At 42.6% G+C, this 18,469-nt stretch overlaps 1 protein-coding gene across 1 annotated transcript in view; it reads right to left on the minus strand.

Annotated features, from left to right (window-relative positions):
• Positions 1–633: 633 nt before the first annotated feature.
• The window catches only part of GVQW3 (GVQW motif containing 3), a 31,561-nt gene continuing 13,725 nt past the window's right edge, over positions 634–18,469 (minus strand). Inside the window, exon 2 of the mRNA XM_024131769.3 lies at positions 634–5,124. Within this exon, the coding sequence (XP_023987537.1) occupies positions 4,867–5,124 (258 nt within the window). The 3' untranslated portion in view covers positions 634–4,866. The remainder of the gene's footprint in view (positions 5,125–18,469) is intronic.

Genomic DNA, 18,469 nt, shown 5'->3' on the forward strand with positions numbered 1-18,469 from the left:
TCCGTCAGCAGCCTACAGCCCCTCCTGGGCACTGCCTTTGGTTTCCCCAGAAGGCTTAACTCAGCACTGCTTGTTACACCTACCGGGGCCCAGGGAACCCTGTGTAAGAACCATCCAGAAACACCCGGCTACCAGCCAGTGGCCAGCCTGCCCCACCTTCCACATATCAACCCCCATTCCTGAATGTTCCGCCTTCCCCCAGCAGGCTCAGACCTCACCCCCGAGAGACAGCAGTCCTGGAGGGAATGCGGCATCTCAGATGGCAAATATTTTTAATGGTACTCCTGGTCATAATATGTAAATACCACAGAATGATGTAACCCAAAATTGTGATATAATTATATTGGAAGATAGGCAGGGAAATGGTGTTAGAGAAATCTTCCATTGTTCAACGTCAATATATAATGTCTGAACTTAAAAATCAAGAAATAACAGTAGAGCTATATTATTTGGAAAACAGAAGTAAATACCAAAAGAAACAGCTGGAAGAGTTGAAAGTGTCTAGTTGTCTCTGAGGAGAAGGGCTTGGTGTGGGGAGAGATGAGACAAGAATCTACTGTTTTCTATCATAAGCTTTAAAGAAAATTTTGACTTTTGAACCATGTACATATTACTTTTTTTTTCTTTTAGGAGATTATTCCAGGAATCCTGATGAGAGGTGATGGTCATTGGTGATGGCAATGAGAGAGATAAGTGGATGCAAAATTATAATTAGGATATGAATTAGCATAACTTGGTAATTGCCTGGTGCAAAGAGTGAGAGAGGGGGAGAGGGAGGAGACTCACAGATTTGGGCGTGTAAACTGGGATTAGAGGATGACGGTTTCTTGGTGAGCACTTGGATGCCAAGGGTCCCCCCAATCACCACATAAGGCAAGAGTGACTAACTCCGCTTAGGAGAATTGGAACTAGTTCACAAAGAAGGGGTATTTAAGCTGGGTCTTAAAGATAGTACAGAAGTTCCCAGTTCCACAAAAGATGAGCTCTGTGGTGAGAGGGTATGTTAAGGGAAGGATATTCTCAGGCAAGGGTGATGGGAAATAATAGGAAGTACAAAGGCACAAAAGCATGGAAGCATTATTTTGGAGGGAAGATATTGAGTTGTCCTGCAGTGTGGGAGGCGAGAAAGAAAGATGTTGGGGAAGAAAATGGTGAAAAATAAGCAGAAACGAGAGTCTGTGGCCAGAATCCAAGAGCCGGTAATGTAGTCCAAGTGGTCCTCTCTCGAGCTGGTGGCGGAATAACAGGTACAAACCTTCTGGAGAATCAACTTGGAAATATACATCAGAAGCTGTTCAAATGTTTCTAACCTCTGTTCTAGTGATCCTTTTCCTGGGGATTGTTCTTAAGGAATACTTTTTTTAAAGGATGGAGTAAGCAATATACATTAAGATATTTATTACATCAGTATTGGAAACAGTAAAAAATTGGAAAATAATCAACATTTCCATCAGAGGAGAATACCTAAGTAAAAGATGGCACATTCATCCAATGAATAATAAATACACAGACTGGAGTGCTTGTCAGAATTTAGGTGAACTCACCCAGGAGGCCTGCTGGGCTCAGGAGCGAGGAGAAGGTCCAATGTGGGCAGGAGAAGAAGGGTGGAAGCAGAGTGGACCCAAGGCCAGTCCCAGCAAGGGCACAGGCAGGGCAGCCACCATTATGGGACATTTGCCTTTTGGTATCTCATTTAATCCTCACAGCAATAGCAATCTTATGAGGGTGGTACTAATACCAACCCGATTTTACAGACAAGGACCTGAGGCTCAAAGGAATGGAGTGATCTGCCCAGGGCTATCTAGCTTCGACGTAGATTCCAACCGAAGTCTATGTGATGGAAGAGCAGTCAGTGCTTTCCTCTGCACCATGATGGCAAGTGTCAACAACCACCACGTTATCTATGGGGCATCCCATTTTACATGGCCCTGGCATCTTTCTTCAGTCTTGGGGTAACAGGGCCAAGACTGTGTGGACACCAGAGATTGGCAGTAAGTAGCAAAATGGAAAAAGCTGTATGATGACATATTCTTATTGCTCACAAAGCTGAGCAATAAGAATATGTAATTGCATCAGTGATCAAAGCAGCCCCCCAAAATTGTGCTCACAGTCAACAGCAGGAAGGGGCAAAAAGAAATGGAAACAGATAATGTGTGAGTGGGTTATCTCTTTCTCCTATTTTTGAGGTTTCTGTTCTTATCACTGTATTATTTGCACAATAAAAAACCAATTTACGGGGCTTCCCTGGTGGCACAGTGGTTAGGAGTCCGACTGCTAATGCAGGGGACGCGGGTTTGAGCCCTGGTCCGGGAGGGTCCCACATGCTGTGGAGCGGCTGGGCCCGTGCACCGCGACTACTGAGCCCGTGCACCACAGCTACTGAGCCCGTGCTCTAGAGCCTGAGAGCCACAACTGCTGAAGCCCACGTGCCTAGAGCCCATGCTCCACAAGAAGAGAAGCCACCGCAATGAGAAGCCCGTGTACTGCAATGAAGAGTAGCCCCTGCTTACTACAACTAGAGAAAGCCCGTGCACAGCGACGGGGACCCAATGCAGCCAGAAATAAATAAATAAATAAATAAATAAATAAATAAATAAATAAATAAATAAATAAATAAATAAATACACACACACACATATATATTTATTTAAAGCCAATTTACAATGAAAAATGGAAACATGGAGAAAATATGAGTCCCTGGGGTGGCCCATGGCCATGCCTTGAGCCCAGCTGCAGCTCCTGGCCTTCCAAAACCATTCTGACAGCAGCACACATAAAGAAGAAGTTGGCTTCTTCTGAACAAAGGAGGAAAGGAGAGAAATGTAGTGTGTGACCCATGCCAAGAGGCCTCAGGTCCTTGCCATCATGCTTCAGATGTTGGTGTCATGGCTGCATCTATGTGACCCTCTCACCTGGGCCAGGGATGTATGGTTGTGACCAGAGCTTCCCAGTCCAGGCCACTTTGTATCTGATGGTCATTGCTGTTCCCCATTCATTTTTGTTGTTGGCTCTCCCACCTGGGGCTTGGGTTTGGCCTTACTGGAGGAAGAGCCAGTACAGGATTCTCTCTGATTGAGGGACAGAGGCCAAGGTAACCTCAGTCAGCAAAGAGAACAGTGAAATAGCAACATCCATGCTTGGGTTTCAGAGCTGGGGCCCAGCGAGTCTTTTTTTTTTTTTTTTTTTTTTTTTTTTGCGGTACACGGGCCTCTCACCGCTGTGGCCTCTCCCGCCGCGGAGCACAGGCTCCGGATGCACAGGCCCAGCGACCACGGCTCACGGGCCCAGCCACTCCGCGGCATGTGGGATCCTCCCAGACCGGGGCACGAACCCGTGTCCCCTGCATTGGCAGGCGGACTCTCAACCACTACGCCACCAGGGAAGCCCAGCGAGTCTTCTGTTGTTCATGCTCACACTCCCTATCTCACTCAGTTTTACTCTGTCCTCTAGATCACCATTCCTTTCAGGATTCCATGCACTTGCCCACGCTGTTCCTTCAGTCTAGAGCACCCTTTCTGGTGCTTCCTGACAGAGCTAAACCCTGCTCATCCTTTAATACCACGTCCTTGATGAAACTTTTCCCAGTTTCCTTTTGGGGAATGAATCATTCCCTCCTCTGACTCACACAGAACTTGATTTGTATCTTTCCTATGGCAATTGTATTTTTCTGCAGTATGTTATAGTTATTTGTGTCCATGTCTGTTTCTCCCACTGAATGGCGAGCTTCTCAGTGTGGCCAAGGAGCATGTCTTATCCAACTCTGATTCCCCACACAGCATGGCCAACGCCTGGTATATGGTAGGTGCTCAATCAAAGTGTGGAATGACATTAAATTACAACGGCTGAGTTCTTTGTCTTCCTGTTTCATGGATTCTCTGGGAAAGCTGTTGAGATTGTAGGCAGATGATCAATTGGTTTTATATCCCTTTCTTTCCTGTGCATTTTGAAAGGGGCTGGAAGAGGAAGAGAGTTAAAGCTATCTGTGGATCCATATTGCAGAGATTTCAGCCAGGGGTCCTTGGAGAGGGTAGTAATATGAATCATAACTAACGTGTGCAGGGACTCTTATACTTTCACACCCATTAACTCTGCTGGGTCTCACAAGGACTGTAGGATGTAGGCTGGGTAGGCAATATTTGGCTTGTCCCAGTGTTACAGCTGAGGAACCCAAGGCTCAGAAAAATGAAGTGATTTGCTTAAGATTACATCAACTCAAAGGAGAGCTGGGACTCAGACCCAGACCTGTTGACTTCAAATCACACGCTCTTGGGATTGCAGAGGCGACAAAAGCACAGACTCTCTTCCTCTTGATAAATGTTTGCAGAATTAAGGAAGGAAACCCACAGTTTAAACCTTGAGGAGGTATACCTGCATCAGACCCCAGTTGTTATCCTCACACATGTTTATTTGCTCATCTAGGGGTTTAGCTCCTCAAAGGTAGGATCCATGCCTTCTCCTTTATTTCTCTCACCACAGCTCAGGCCTTTGGCAGGCGCCTCACTTTTGCTGACTCTTGGCTTCCATGTCTATAAAATGAGGAGGCTGAGCTAGAAGTTTAAGTCGGGTCACATTCCCACCAGCGCCCAGCACAGAGCCTGGCCCACAGTTTCCATCACCCTCCCTGTGGACAACTCTCAGCTCCAACACTAGAGGCCTCCAGGACTCCAGCTGACATGATGGAGTGTGTACCCTGCACACTGCAGCCTCTTCCCAGGCTGGCTTTGGAAACCGAGCCTCCTCCAGACAGCAGGACTGCTCCGCTCATGCAGATCAAGTTGGGAGCATCATTAGTCATGTCAGATGACATAGTTAACACTTGGGGCTGGCACAACCAGTTCATCAAAAGCTCCTATGTGTCTGGCTCCATCACTGCAGCTGCGGAACTACTGTATGTGGAGCAGGCAGCACATCAGAGGAGCAGTGCCAGAGAGCTTCCAAATTGGTTTTGATTAATTGCATGGACATGTCTTTAATTGGTGCCAGGGTAGCGGCCAGAGAACTTATGGGAAAGCAGGATGTTATGCTTTCATTCCCTGAAGTCCCATAAAGCAATGAAAGATGAGGAACAGGATCACTGCTCGTTGAAAATTTATTGACCGTGCAGACCCAGAAAACAAAAATTAACTATCTGAATTGAAACCTAACCTCATTTTCCCAACTCATTGGAAGCCTTGCATGTTCCCCTTTGTGCCCCTGGCTTCCTGCTGAGATGTACAACTGAGTGAAAGGTGTGATTTCTAAGGAATGAGTGCTGTAGCATGGAGACGGCACCCTCAGCTTTCCCAGATGGGCGCAGAGGTATCTGGGAAGGTCCCTCCCCTCAGAAACATCTCTTCCTCCAGCACATCACCATCCTATGAACTGATATCAGTCGCTGATCCGCTTTGGGTGAAGTATTCATTTACACATTCATTCTTTCTTTTCCATCCTTAGAGATTTGTGTTGAGTGTGTCCTAAATACATAGCGCTGTTCTGGTGTCATGGAGAATACAGAATGGAATGGTGTCAAGTACAGATCCTTCCCTAAGGGAAAAGGTTATCTAGGAGAAAGGAGAGGATGGATACACAAATGAACCAATGCATGATGGGTGCATCACAGAAAATGAAGCATTGAGATTTGCCATCAAGAGGACTTGGGTTCAAATCTCAGCCCTGATTCTTATTTCTGAGTCACCACGGAAGTCACTCTGATCCTCTGAGTTTTAACTACAGGATAGGATAATAACACTGCACCTGGCTGCCATGAGGCTTAAAAGAGGTAGCAGAGTTGAAAGAACACAGTGCAGGACCTGGCACCTATCAGTAAAGGGTTGCTAATTCTGAATAAGCGGCACCAGGGAGGTTCTGAGAAAGTGCTATGTGAGAGTTCATGTATTCAAGGAACAAATGTTTACCAATTACAGACTCTGTGCCAGGCTCTGTGATGGGCATTAGAGATTTAGACAGGAAGCTCTGCCATTGACAAGACTGAGATCCACTAGGGAGTAGCAATGCTATAGTATGGTAAGAATGGCAAGTCGTTACATGTGTGCTGACAGGAGTCTGCTCTGAGCCAGTGGGGAGGAAAGGAGGCAGTGGTCACTTTTACCCACGGAAAATAAATAGGATAGATTTGCCTGAAGAGGCGATGCTTGATCTAAGTCCTAAAAAATGAGAAGATTTTTGTTTGTAGATAAAGCACAAAAGGGTATTCCATGCGCAATACCACAGTGTTCTTTTTGTTTCTAGAACAAGCAACGGTTATCCCCTGAGATTTTGGAATTAGCTGCTTTCTTTGTATGGAAAGTTCTTCCCCTAAATTTCCCCAAAGGGGACTTCTTGACATTTATAACCTGGTATTTTCTTATTCATTCCTTTGTTTATTTTATGTCTCTCTGACTAGAATGACAGGTCCAAGAGAAAACAAGATCTAGGCTGTCTTTCTCTCCACTCTATCACAATGTCTAGAACACTGCCTAGCATAGTGTAGGTGTTCAATACATGTTTGTTGCCTGAATAAATAAATAATAAACAACAGGAGGCACAGGAGGGCCTACTGCAAACAAAGAACCATAAGCACACTGCCTGGTGCACAGCGGGCATTGAATTATTTTCTCATAAAATTGAACAACAAGGAATACCTAAAGCATAGGCTGGAGGAATTGAGGTGGGAGGTAAAAGAAGAGGTGGCCTCTGAGCTGCTCCCTGAAGGCCAAGAAGGATGACAATGTGATGGGGATGTTGGGAGGGGATCCGGAGGACTAAGTAAGATAACTTTTAAATCTCTTCCAACCTTGAGCTTCTAAGACTTTCTCCCAAACAACTCATCTCTTGCCAACCTTCCGGGTCTCCTCACTCACACTCCTCCTTTCTACTCCACTCTGTCTGGAGGCTGTAAGGACATCTGACACACCATTTCCTGCCAATGTAAATCATGGACTGATATGTGATGCTTGTTCTCAGTTTTTACCATCCCCCAGGTGGAGATGGCCCTATAACTCAGGGTGGAGGCCCCAAGCAAAGGCAGCCTTTCCACAGGATGGCAAATAAGGGGGAACTTGTTTACCCACCAGCACCTTCCTGGCCCTGCTCCCAGGTAATTTTATGTCCTCTGGTCCTGGATCTGCTCCTTAGTTGGATGCACCTCAGTTCACTTGCTGGAGCACTGATGTGTGACTGTTTAACTGCCGCTGCTTCCTGTCCCAGGGATCCTGGGCCTCAGGGAGCATGGGAAAGAGACAAGAAAGAGAGCTTTCTATGAGGTAAGCTTTGACAGTCATAATAAAGGCCAAAAACTAACTTACACTCATATAGTGCTTAACAATTTACAAAGCCCTAGAGAACTCCTGTTCATCCTTCAAGACCCTGCACAAATGTTACCTCTTTTCACCCAACTTCAACTCCAGGTAGAGCTAATCCTTCCCTCCATTATAGCCCTTATTACCTTGTAATGAATTTATTTGCGTATGTGTCTCATTTCCTTCATCAGACCATCAGCACCTTGGGGACAGATCTCTTCTCTCCTAGTAAAACACATTTCTTTTTTTCTTAAAAAGTAATTTTCATCATACATATTTTTCTAATTATGAGAGTAATATTTATAGATATAATGATAAAAAATTGTATATACAAAATTATAATGAAGAAAATTTTAAATCACTTATAATTTCATCACTCAGATAAAACCACTGGTACCATTTTGAGTATATCTTGAGCCTTTTTTTAGCATATAGAAAGTAAAAATGGACTATGTAATGCATGTGGTTTTATAGTCTGGCTTTAGCATCTATTCCATTGCGAACATAAACACGTCATTGACAGTTCTTCAAAAACATCATTTTAAATGGCTGCGTTATTTTCATTTAATGAGTATACCACAATTTACCTGACAATTTCCTCATTGTGGGACATTTGGACCAGTTACTTCTTTTTACTGTTTTACAAATAAAATAAATAGCTGTATACATAAATCTTTGTCTGCATCTTTGACTATTTCCCTAAGAAAGATTCCTAGAAATGGAATGTCTAGGTCAGCTGGTTAAAACTTCAAAGGTTCTTGATGCTCACTGCCAAATTGCTCTGCGAACCAATCTACAATTCCACCAATGCATGAGTGTGCCTATCTCACAATGCCCTGACCTACATTTACTATTATCCCATTGGGAATCTTTACCAAGCACCGTGTTCTTTTCACAATGCCACTCAAGGTGAGTAATTTTTTCTTAAACACACCAAAAATTATTCAACCACACTTAGAGTTGTCTTCTTCCAAGATATCAACCTAGGAGGGTATATTTATTTGACCAGTTCTTCTGCTGCTTTTCCTACAATTTTGATTTGAAAATTGCCTGAAGAGCAGACAACCCGTTCTTTTGCATCTCAGTTGCAATACAATTCTGTCTTTGGGGAATGATTTTTTTATTTTTGGGAATAGTCAAAAGCCATTTGGAGCTCATGGTAAATGAGATGAGGAGCTGCAGCTGGGTTTGGGTCAGAAACGAGCTGTAATTTTACAGTAATGACATTGAGGTTTTTTGTGACTTGTGAAGGGGAGTCCCACAGGAGTTTTTGGGCAGTAGTGGCATCATCAGAACAAGTGCCAGGCCTCCCAGCATGATCATTCCAAAGTGGCTACACGGAAGTGCAGGCACAATTCTAGCACATGTAATTATGGGACCTCTTCTCATGACTTCATCGTTACTCTGTGTATAGCCCCAGGTACTGGTGTCAGTTCATTTCAGGGCTGGTCCTATCCCACTTTCTCTCTTCATCAAGCCCACTTGAGCCTGATGTGACTCCAACACCAAGATCTTAGGGGCCAGTTTAGGGGGAGGGTGGGCCATGGCAAGGCAATGGAATGTTCGGACTGCAGTCAGAAAGCTGGGTCTGAAGCCTGGCTCTGCCTTTTACCAGCCATGTGTTAGGCCTCATTTGTAGATGATTTTACTTCACAGGATTGTTAGGAGAAATGGGGACCGCACAGAACCATACAGACATAGATACACACATGCACACTCACGCACACAAAATAGCTAATGTATTGAGCACTTACTCTGTGCCCAAGTACTGTGCTTTATATGCATGTGGCACACCCTGCTGTTTGGTCACCCAGGAGCCATTTCTCCCTTGCTCCCTCCCACCACAGCTCTCTTGTAGTTAGGGGTGATCGCATATGGCCCAGTTCTGGCCAATGAGATTTAGATAGAACTCTCCTGGGAGTTATTGAGAGAGCTTTTGCTTTCCTGATGAAACAGGACTGCGAAGTTGGAACTGTCTTCCCATCCCCACCCCTTCCTGCTTTGAACTTGGAGGTGAAGGTTGGGCATCGCAGCCATTTTGTAATCGATGGAAAGACCAAAGGAGCACCTCTGTTATGTCAGAAAGTAACTACCTATTTGTTTAAGTCACTGTTAGTTACTGCTTGCAGCTAATAATATTCTAATACATGTGCATAAAAAGTGTCCACACATAATAGATGCTCTATGAAGTGTTTCCATTTATACTCGTATTCAAATATACTTCCTCCATCCAAAGAACTAATGATGTAAATGATGATCGTTTCATATTTATGCAGTAGTTGGCAATGTTCAAAAGGTTTTCACATCCATTTTGTCATTTGATCCTCACAACTCTGTAAGGAAGGGAACTTTTTATCCTAAAGATCCTTTTTAATTGCAAAAGGATATTTAAGAAGTATTTTAGAATGCTTATATGTTACACATAGGCTTGTCTGCTTTTCTTCCTTTTTTCCTTCCTCTTTCCTTCCATGCCAGTCCTGGGCCTGTTTTCCTCAGACTCACCCCTCAGCCTTCTTCTGCTCTGCCGTGCTCTGTAGCACAGGGAGGTTGATCCATTCAGGCTGCGAATCCAAGCCCTAAGACATGTGACTTTGGCCCAAGGGAAGTACTAGCAGGACACTGGGGGTGGGTTGTGGTGGGGGAGGGGAGGCCGAGGGATGTCCCACCCACCCCACCCCCCATAGCATCTGCCTGAGGTGGTATTTCCAGCTACACATTTTCCATGGCTCCTGCTTCCACTGCTAGGGCTCCAGCTTCTGATCGTGTGGCTCCTGGCTCCTGGTCACTGGTGACACTGCCTCCTCCCTCTGCCCCTTTGCCTTATGGGTAGCAGTGGTTTCCTTGATAAGCTCTGGGATGCCTCTCTGTCCCCTATCCTATCACCTGTGTAACCGGTTCTCCTCATTAAGGTCCCTCTACTGTAAATACTTGATGTGGCTTCTTTTTCCTCAGTTAGAGTCATTGATCCACATCACCTTTGTAGGGCACCCACTCAGGGCCAGGCTCTGTGCAGAATGCACAGGGCAAGAGGCGCTCTAGTCTAAGGAGCAAAGTGAAAAGCCTCAGAATGTGCCAGTCTCTGCCATCACTTGGGCTTCTTCCTTCTTCCAGAGGCAAACCAAAGACAATCTGCAGGACCCTTGGTATGTCCCCTTCACTGCCCACTGCACGAGTGAGCTTGGGGGTGCTTCTGGATGGGGCAGAAATGCCTGTTGGCTTTCACTTCCTCCCAGGCAAATGCTTCTGAGAGCCAGGGGCTCTCAGGCTGAGGATAGCCCAGCTTCCACGACCTACGTTTTACTCCTTCCCCTTCTCTTCAAAACAGCTTTAGCTAAGAAGCAGGAAGAATCTTTTCCAGAGTATTTGCTTCAGCAAAATGCCAGGGGTGAATTATCCATAAAGGCTAATAATGGATAGAAGCCAGAGGTACCAAGTCAACTTTAATATGCCTAGACATCTTGCATGGGATTTTGCTAACAGACTGGACACAAAATTCATTTCCCCATTTAAAGTTTTATGGCTTTGGCAATTTGGACAACCATTCTGAGTTTCCATTTTCTTATCTAAAAAACGAAGACAATAAATATCTTTCTCACAGAATGATTCCTTCTGATCTGGGAACTTCCAGAAACATGATCAACTATCCTAATATAGATGGGTTTCCCATCCCACCCCCTGCTACAGACACGTAGAGATGCTGGATGAACTATAACAGACGTTATATTTTTATTGCCAAATTTGAAAAATATAAAGAGAAATCCCCAGATATCAAAAATGAAAAAGAAATGAAAAACTCAAAGACAGAACAGGTCATAGGTGATGTGCCTTAGCTGCCACAAGGATTTCACACTTAGCTATAGATCCTGAGATCTGCTGGCCAGGGTTCCACCGAACACTAAGGAGTAGGAGATGGGGCTCCAGTCCTGGGCAGGTGAGAAAGCTGGAACTGAGCCCCTTGCATACAGCCCTGACATTGGAAGCTCTGTCCCCTTCCATGAAAAGGAGACTGGAAAAACTCTACCCCAAGGTTAGAGAAGTTCAAGGAACCTTGATGTCTGAAGAGGCCTTGGGAAGGGAAGAAATGGCACTCAAGAGAAACAGAAATCCCAATCAGTGCCAAATGCATATGGAGATTTAAATTTACTCTACCTGTGTGTGCAGACAGCTAGTGAGATAACAGAAAAATTGGTCCAGACCTTAAAATTCTTAGGTTAGGGCTGAAGTAAGACCTATTAAAATTCATAGGTTTAGGCTGAAGTGAATTCAGAATAGCTCTGCAGGGATGTTTACCAATCCAGTGCTTGCAGAATCCACTAGAAAAAACAATCCCTGATGAAGCTGCTCCTGAAAAGTATCAAACCACATGAGGAAAGAAATGAGCAAAATGGAGAGTCAACCAACACAACAAACTAGAGAGAAGAAGGGTTAAAACAGAACCATCTAAAAGAGACTGTGGGTGGGAAGGAGTGTCAAGAGGGAGGGGATATGTGGATATATGTATACATATAGCTGATTCACTGTGTTATACAGCAGAAACTAACACAACATCATAAAGCAATTATACTCCAATAAAGATATAAAAAAATTAAATTAAACCTCTTTTCAACTATAAATAAATAAATAAAGAAGACCGTGGGGACTTCCCTGGTGGCGCAGTGGTTAAGAATCCACCTGCCAAGGCAGGGGACACGGGTTCGAGCCCTGGTCCAGGAAGATCCCACATGCCACGGAGCAACTAAGCCTGTGTGCCACAACCACTGAGCCTGCGCTCTAGAGCCCGCGAGCCACAACTACTGAGCCTGTGTGCCACAACTACTGAAGCCCACGCGCCTAGAGCCCGCGCTCCACAACAAGAGAAGCCACCACAATCGCACCGCAACGAAGAGTAGCCCCTGCTCACCGCAATGAGAGAAAGTTCGTGCACAGCAGTGAAGACCCAACTCAGCCAAAAATTGTTTTTTTTAATTAATTAATTAGTTTTTAAGAAAGAAGAAGAAAATTCAATCTAGAAAAATAAGTTAGATGTAAGGAGGGGGATGCAAGTGAGGTGCTAGAGTCAGCTCTTATCAGCCCAAAAAGCGACTGTTAAATTTTAAGGAATTTTGAGAACTGGTTGTAAAACACAGTCATTGCTAAAAATTAAATTATACAAACTTGCAATTAAATGAATTACTTTTTTTTTTCGGCAGGCGGACTCTCAACCACTGCGCCACCAGGGAAGCCCTAAATGAATTACCTTTAAAATAAGGTAAAAAAGCCTCACAATGCATCACTTCTTAATTATTTTACTACAATTTTCTATTATCTATGCACTTGAGGTTATTATCTCCTACATCTATATGGTAGAAATACTATAGAATGGTGTGCTGCTGTGCATCTTTTTCCTTCTCTATATTTCAGTGATGTCACATTGTTAACTTGAGTATTTGCACCTCAGAGCTCAACAAATGCTACAAGTCAGGGCTCCCTTACTCCTACTACAAGAGAACTGGTTGTTAAACATCTATCAGCACACCACTGAATATAAGAAATAATGGTTTACACTGCTAGGTATATATCCAAGAGAACTGAAAACATATGTCCACAAAAATACTTGTACACAAATGTACGTAGCAGCCTTATGTATAATACCAAAAAGTGGAACTAACTCAAATGTCCACCAACTAATGAATAGATAAATAAAATATGGTTTATCCATAAAATGGAATATTATTCAGGCATAAGAAGGAATGAAGGACTGATGCATGTTCCAACATGGATGAACATTGAAAACATTGTGCTAAGTGAAAGAAGCCAGACGCAAAAAGCCATATATTACATGATTCCATTTATATGAAATACCCAGAATAGGTAAATCCATAGAGACAGAAAGTAGATTAATGGTTGCCAGGGGCGAGGGATAGGAGGAATGGGGAGATTTCTTTTGGGGATGATGAAAATGTTCTAAAATTAGATAGTGGTAATGGTTGCACAATTTTGTGAATATGCTAAAAACTACTGAATTGTATCTTTAAAATGATGAATTTTATTGTACACAAATTATATTTCAATAAAAAGAAAGGACTAAAGAAATGTAGGCAGAGAAATCGGTATGCATGTTTGTAAATATAAATAAATTCTGGCTGTTAAAACATCTAATGGAGGTGGGGTGAGTGGTTAAAAGTCAGTTGGAACTAAAATACTAAAAACCGAATTAAGTGGAAGATAGAGGGGGTGGAGAACAGAATTAAAGAACTCTAAAGTTCCTGAAATTTTCAGTGTGCTAAAGATAGTGATTAACTTAACAATGTTAGGTTGAGTATGCACATTGATAACATAAGAACACCCACTGAAGGAATATAATTAGAATGTATAACTTCCAAACCACTAGTGAGACAAAAAAGGGAGTAAAGAAAACAACCAAAGTAAAAGAGGGCAGGGTAAGAGAACAAAGCAAATAAAACACAAAGCAAAGGACGAAACAAAGGAAGAAAATATCCACAATATATCATAAGAAGAAGAAATGTAAACATGCTTAAGAAAAGACAAAGATTCTCAGATTGGATTTTTAAAAATCCAGCTGTTGGGGCTTCCCTGGTGGCACAGTGGTTGAGAGTCTGCCTGCTGATACAGGGGACACGGGTTCGTGCCCCGGTCCGGGAAGATCCCACATGCCGCAGAGCGGCCGGGCCCGTGAGCCATGGCCGCTGGGCCTGCGCGTCCGGAGCCTGTGCTCCGCAACGGGAGAGGCCACAACAGTGCGAGGCCTGCATACAGCAAAAAAAAAAAAAAAAAAATCCAGCTGCATGTTGGTTACAAGAATGCATTCAAAAGATAATGACACAGAAATGTTAAAAGGATGGGGGAAATATATTAGGCAAATACAAAATGCAATAATGCAACAGTAATAGATTTTAGGCCAAAAAGCATTATTAGGGATAGAGTCAAATGCTTTAATGATAAAAGACAGTTCATCAGGAAGATATAATGAGCAGCATATATTTGTACCAACTGGAAACATTGCCTCCAAATATATAAGACAGAATTAAAAGGAGAAATGGACAGATCCACATAGTGGGAGATTTTGACACATCTTCCTCAGTAGCTGATAGAGGAAGAAGACCAACTATTTGTAAGGCTATAGAAAATTTGAACAACGCAAAGATCATTTTTTCTTTCCATTTTTCCATACATCCATTCCTGGGCCTTGAAAGTTCCTCCTCCCTGTAGCTATACACTGAGTAAATTGCCAAGCCTTGTGGATTCTCACTGTGCAGTGGGCTTGTTCCCTGCCAGTACACTTTCATCCTGGAGTTAGTTCTTTGGCTCAGGCTTTAGTTGTCTTGCCTGAACCATTGTAATTGGTTCCTAATTGACCCCCCTATATTTATGGAGAACTGCCCAAATGACATGTGGTTCAGTAGTTTTAATGTTGACACTATACATTTTATCGTTGGATTAAGCCAGACCAAAGGTACTACAATATTTCAGTCCCAGTGGAGTCACTTGTACTGAACTGAGCTCTGGTGTGAAGCTATCAGCTATTTGGAGGGATGGTAAAGACAGAATCCTGGGAAACTCCCTCTGGCTGGTATATTATTCCAGGCACACACAGTATCCTCTTCATGAGGAAATATTAGGAGGAAACATTCTGAAATCTGTACTTCGCTAATACAAGAGTTCGTATATATTTTAAGGACGCTAAATCATGTAACCAATATTTCCACTTTGCTAGGGTCACTAGAGAACTCACAGCCAAATTTGCTGGCTACTTTTAACAAGTACATAGTCCCCCCTTATCCGCTGTTTTGCTTTCTACAGTTTTAGATACCTGTGGTCAACTACGGTCAGAAAATAGTCAATGGAAAATTCTAGAAATAAACAATTCATAAGTTTTTTAAAAAGTAATTTAATATTTAATTTATTTACTTATTTTTGGCTGGGTTGGGTCTTTGTTGCTGCGTGCAGGCTTTCTCCAGTTGCGGCAAGCAGGGGCTACTTTTCGTTGCGGTGCGCAGGCTTCTCATTGCAGTGCCTTCTCTTGTTGCGGAGCTCAGGCTCCAGGCATGCGGGCTTCAGTAGTTGCAGCACGCGGGCTCAGTAGTTGTGGCTCGTGGGTCTAGGGCACAGGCTCAGTAGTTGTGGCGCACGGATTTAGTTGGCTCTGCAGCAAGTGAGATCTTCCTGGACCAGGGCTTGAACCCATGTCCCCTGCATTGGCAGGCGGATTCTTAACCACTCCACCACCAGGGAAGCCCAACAACTCATAAGTTTTAAATTGCACACTATTCTGAGTAGCTTGATGAAATCTTGTGCCGCCTGCTCTATTCCACCCAGGATCCCCAACCATTAATGTCGTCCACTCCTGACATCCAACCATCAACATTGTCATGATCTCAATGATCATCTCAATAATCCAGTATCACCTGGAGCAGATGATCCTCATCAATACATCAGAAAGTCAATAGTAGCCTAACAATACATCACAATGTCAACTTTATTCACCTCACTTCATCTCATCACATAGATTTTATCATCTCACATCATCACAAGAAGTGGGGTGAGTACAGTACAACAGGATATTTTGAGAGAGACCACATGCACATAATTTTTATTATAGTATATCATTATAATTGTTCTATTTTGTTATTGGCTATTGTTGTTAATCTCTTACTGTGCCTAATTTATTAAACTTTATAATAAGTATGTATGTATAGGTAAACAGTACATATAGGGTTTAGTATTATCCATGGTTTCAAGCATCCAGTGGGGGTCTTGGAATGCATCCCCTGTGAGTAAGAGGGGGAGACTACTGTATTCAGAATAGTAATAGCCAATATTTATTGAATGCTTGCTCTGAACAAAGCACTGTTCCAAATGCTTTACATGTTAATCTATTTAACCCTCATCTCATTCCAATGAGATAGGACCATTATGATCCCCATTTAAAGATGAGGAAATTGAGGCCCAGAAAGATTACATAACTGGCCAAGGGTTTATAGCTAGGAAGATGGAAAGCTAGAATTTGAATCCAGGCAGGTCTTTTTTCCAGAGTCCATACTCTTAACCACTATATGATATTACCTCTTTAAGTTTTATGATATGCATGCCTGTGTTCTAATCATAACCCCTAGCTCTATTAATTTTCTATGCTTATACTGTTGCTTCTGGCCCAGATGTAGTAATAGGGTTTGGACTTACCTCTGGACAAAATATATGAAACAACAGTTTTTAAGACATTGGATATCAGACAACTAAAGATAGTGATTCCTAAGAGACAAGAAATAAGTGAAGTAAGCCCTATGATTGTCCCTGCTTACCTCCTGGAGAGGATTTCCAGGCCATGGTACCAAGAGAGTAAACCGAGGCAGAGCCCAGTAATTTCCCTGAGTTCAGGAGATGGAGTGAGGAATCTGGGCTGGTCAAGGTGGTGAGTTCACAGGGAAGAATGCCTAAGGGAAGAGAGGTGCACAAAAAGGAAGCTGTGGCTATCTGCTGAGGGTCCTCCTTGAGTCTTCAGCATGCATGTGAGGAAACTACCTGAAGCCAGAAAAAGAACCATCCAAAAGAATTAGAAGGAACAATTCTTGGAGATCACACAGGTCCAGTTCCTGTTCCCAGCATTCAGAGTGGCAAGGCATATTTCACAAGGCATCAGATCGGCTTTGCCACAATAGTGGGGCAAAATTAGCCCTAGGCTAATTTAGTACTCTAGTCCCAACTAACAAAGCTTAAAAGCTCTTTCCAAAAAGCCAGAGGGCCCATATAGAAGGAACCATGATGAGGGGGAAAAATCAGTCAATTTAAACTGACCAAGATAGGTAGAATGGATAGATAAGGACATTAAAATAGTTATAACTATATTCCACATGATCAAGAAGCTAGAGAAAAGAGTGAGCTTGTTAAATAGAGACATGGGCAATATAAAAAAGACCCAGGGACTTCCCTGGCAGTCCAGTGGTTAAGACTCTGTGCTTCCACTGTAGGGGGCATGGGTTCTATCCCTGGTTGGGGAACTAAGATCCTGCATACCACATGGCACGGCCAAAAATTTGAAAAAAAAAAAAAAGACCCAAATTCCAGTAGTAACAAACACAGCCAGTGTCCATGTCCTGGTTTCTAAATACCATTCTCCAATAAAAGGAACCAGCGTTCTTTAGAGAAATGGTTGATTGCAGATCTGGAACAGAGAAAATGCAAGATGATCCTAGAGCATAATGTAATAGTAGAAAGTACGGAAATGTTCAGAAAACGAAAGGAAAGAGCATGTCAAACAGACACAGAAATCAACCTGAAAGGGCATCCAATGGCCAAAGCTGGAAAAATTTGACCAATAAAATAAATAACATAGTATTGGATTATAATCCAAAATATTAAATAAATATACATGAGTCCAAACAGATATTAACAAATAAATTGGGGCGAAAAGACAACTATTCCATATAGGAGAATTCTGAATAATATATGCAGATACTCCCCTCAATAGGAGGCAGAACTTAATCACTCCCCTCTCCTTGAGTGTGGCCTGAACTTAGTGATTTGCTTCTAAAGAACAGAGTATGGAAAGGGAAGAAGAGTAACTTTACAGTAGGAAAATCTAGCAAAACTACCTTAACCAAGTGTTTAAAGATAACATCACCAATGATGTTGTGTGGATATCATGTGCCCTCTAATTTGATGTAATAAGGACCCTTCACCTCTATGTTATTCTTTCCCCAAACCCATAACCCCAGTCGAATCATGAGGAAAACATCAGACAAACCCAAATTAAGGATATTCTATAAAATACATGACCAGTACCCTTCAAAACTTTCAAAGTCATTAAAAACAAGAAAAGAGTTAGAAACTGTAATGGGTCAGAAGAGAACAGGCGACAAAACAACTAAGTGAAATGTGATGTCTTTAACTGGTTCCTGGAACAGAAAAAAAGACATTAATGGAAAACTGTTGAAATCTGAATAAAATGTGAAGTTTAGTTACTATTAATGTACCAATGTTGATATCAGTTTTGATAAGTGTACTATGGTAATGTAAGAAAATAACATTAGAAGAAACTGAAACTGGATGAGAGGCATATGGAATACTCTGAAAATTTTCTATGAATCTAAAATTATTCCAAAATTGAAAAGCTACTTAAAAAAAACCAAATCAAAGTTCTAGGGATAGAAACTACAATGTTTGAGATAAAAAATACATAAAATGGGATAAAAATA

This window comes from Physeter macrocephalus, chromosome 16, assembly GCF_002837175.3.
Source record: "Physeter macrocephalus isolate SW-GA chromosome 16, ASM283717v5, whole genome shotgun sequence".
NCBI classification, from domain to species: Eukaryota; Metazoa; Chordata; class Mammalia; order Artiodactyla; family Physeteridae; genus Physeter; species Physeter macrocephalus.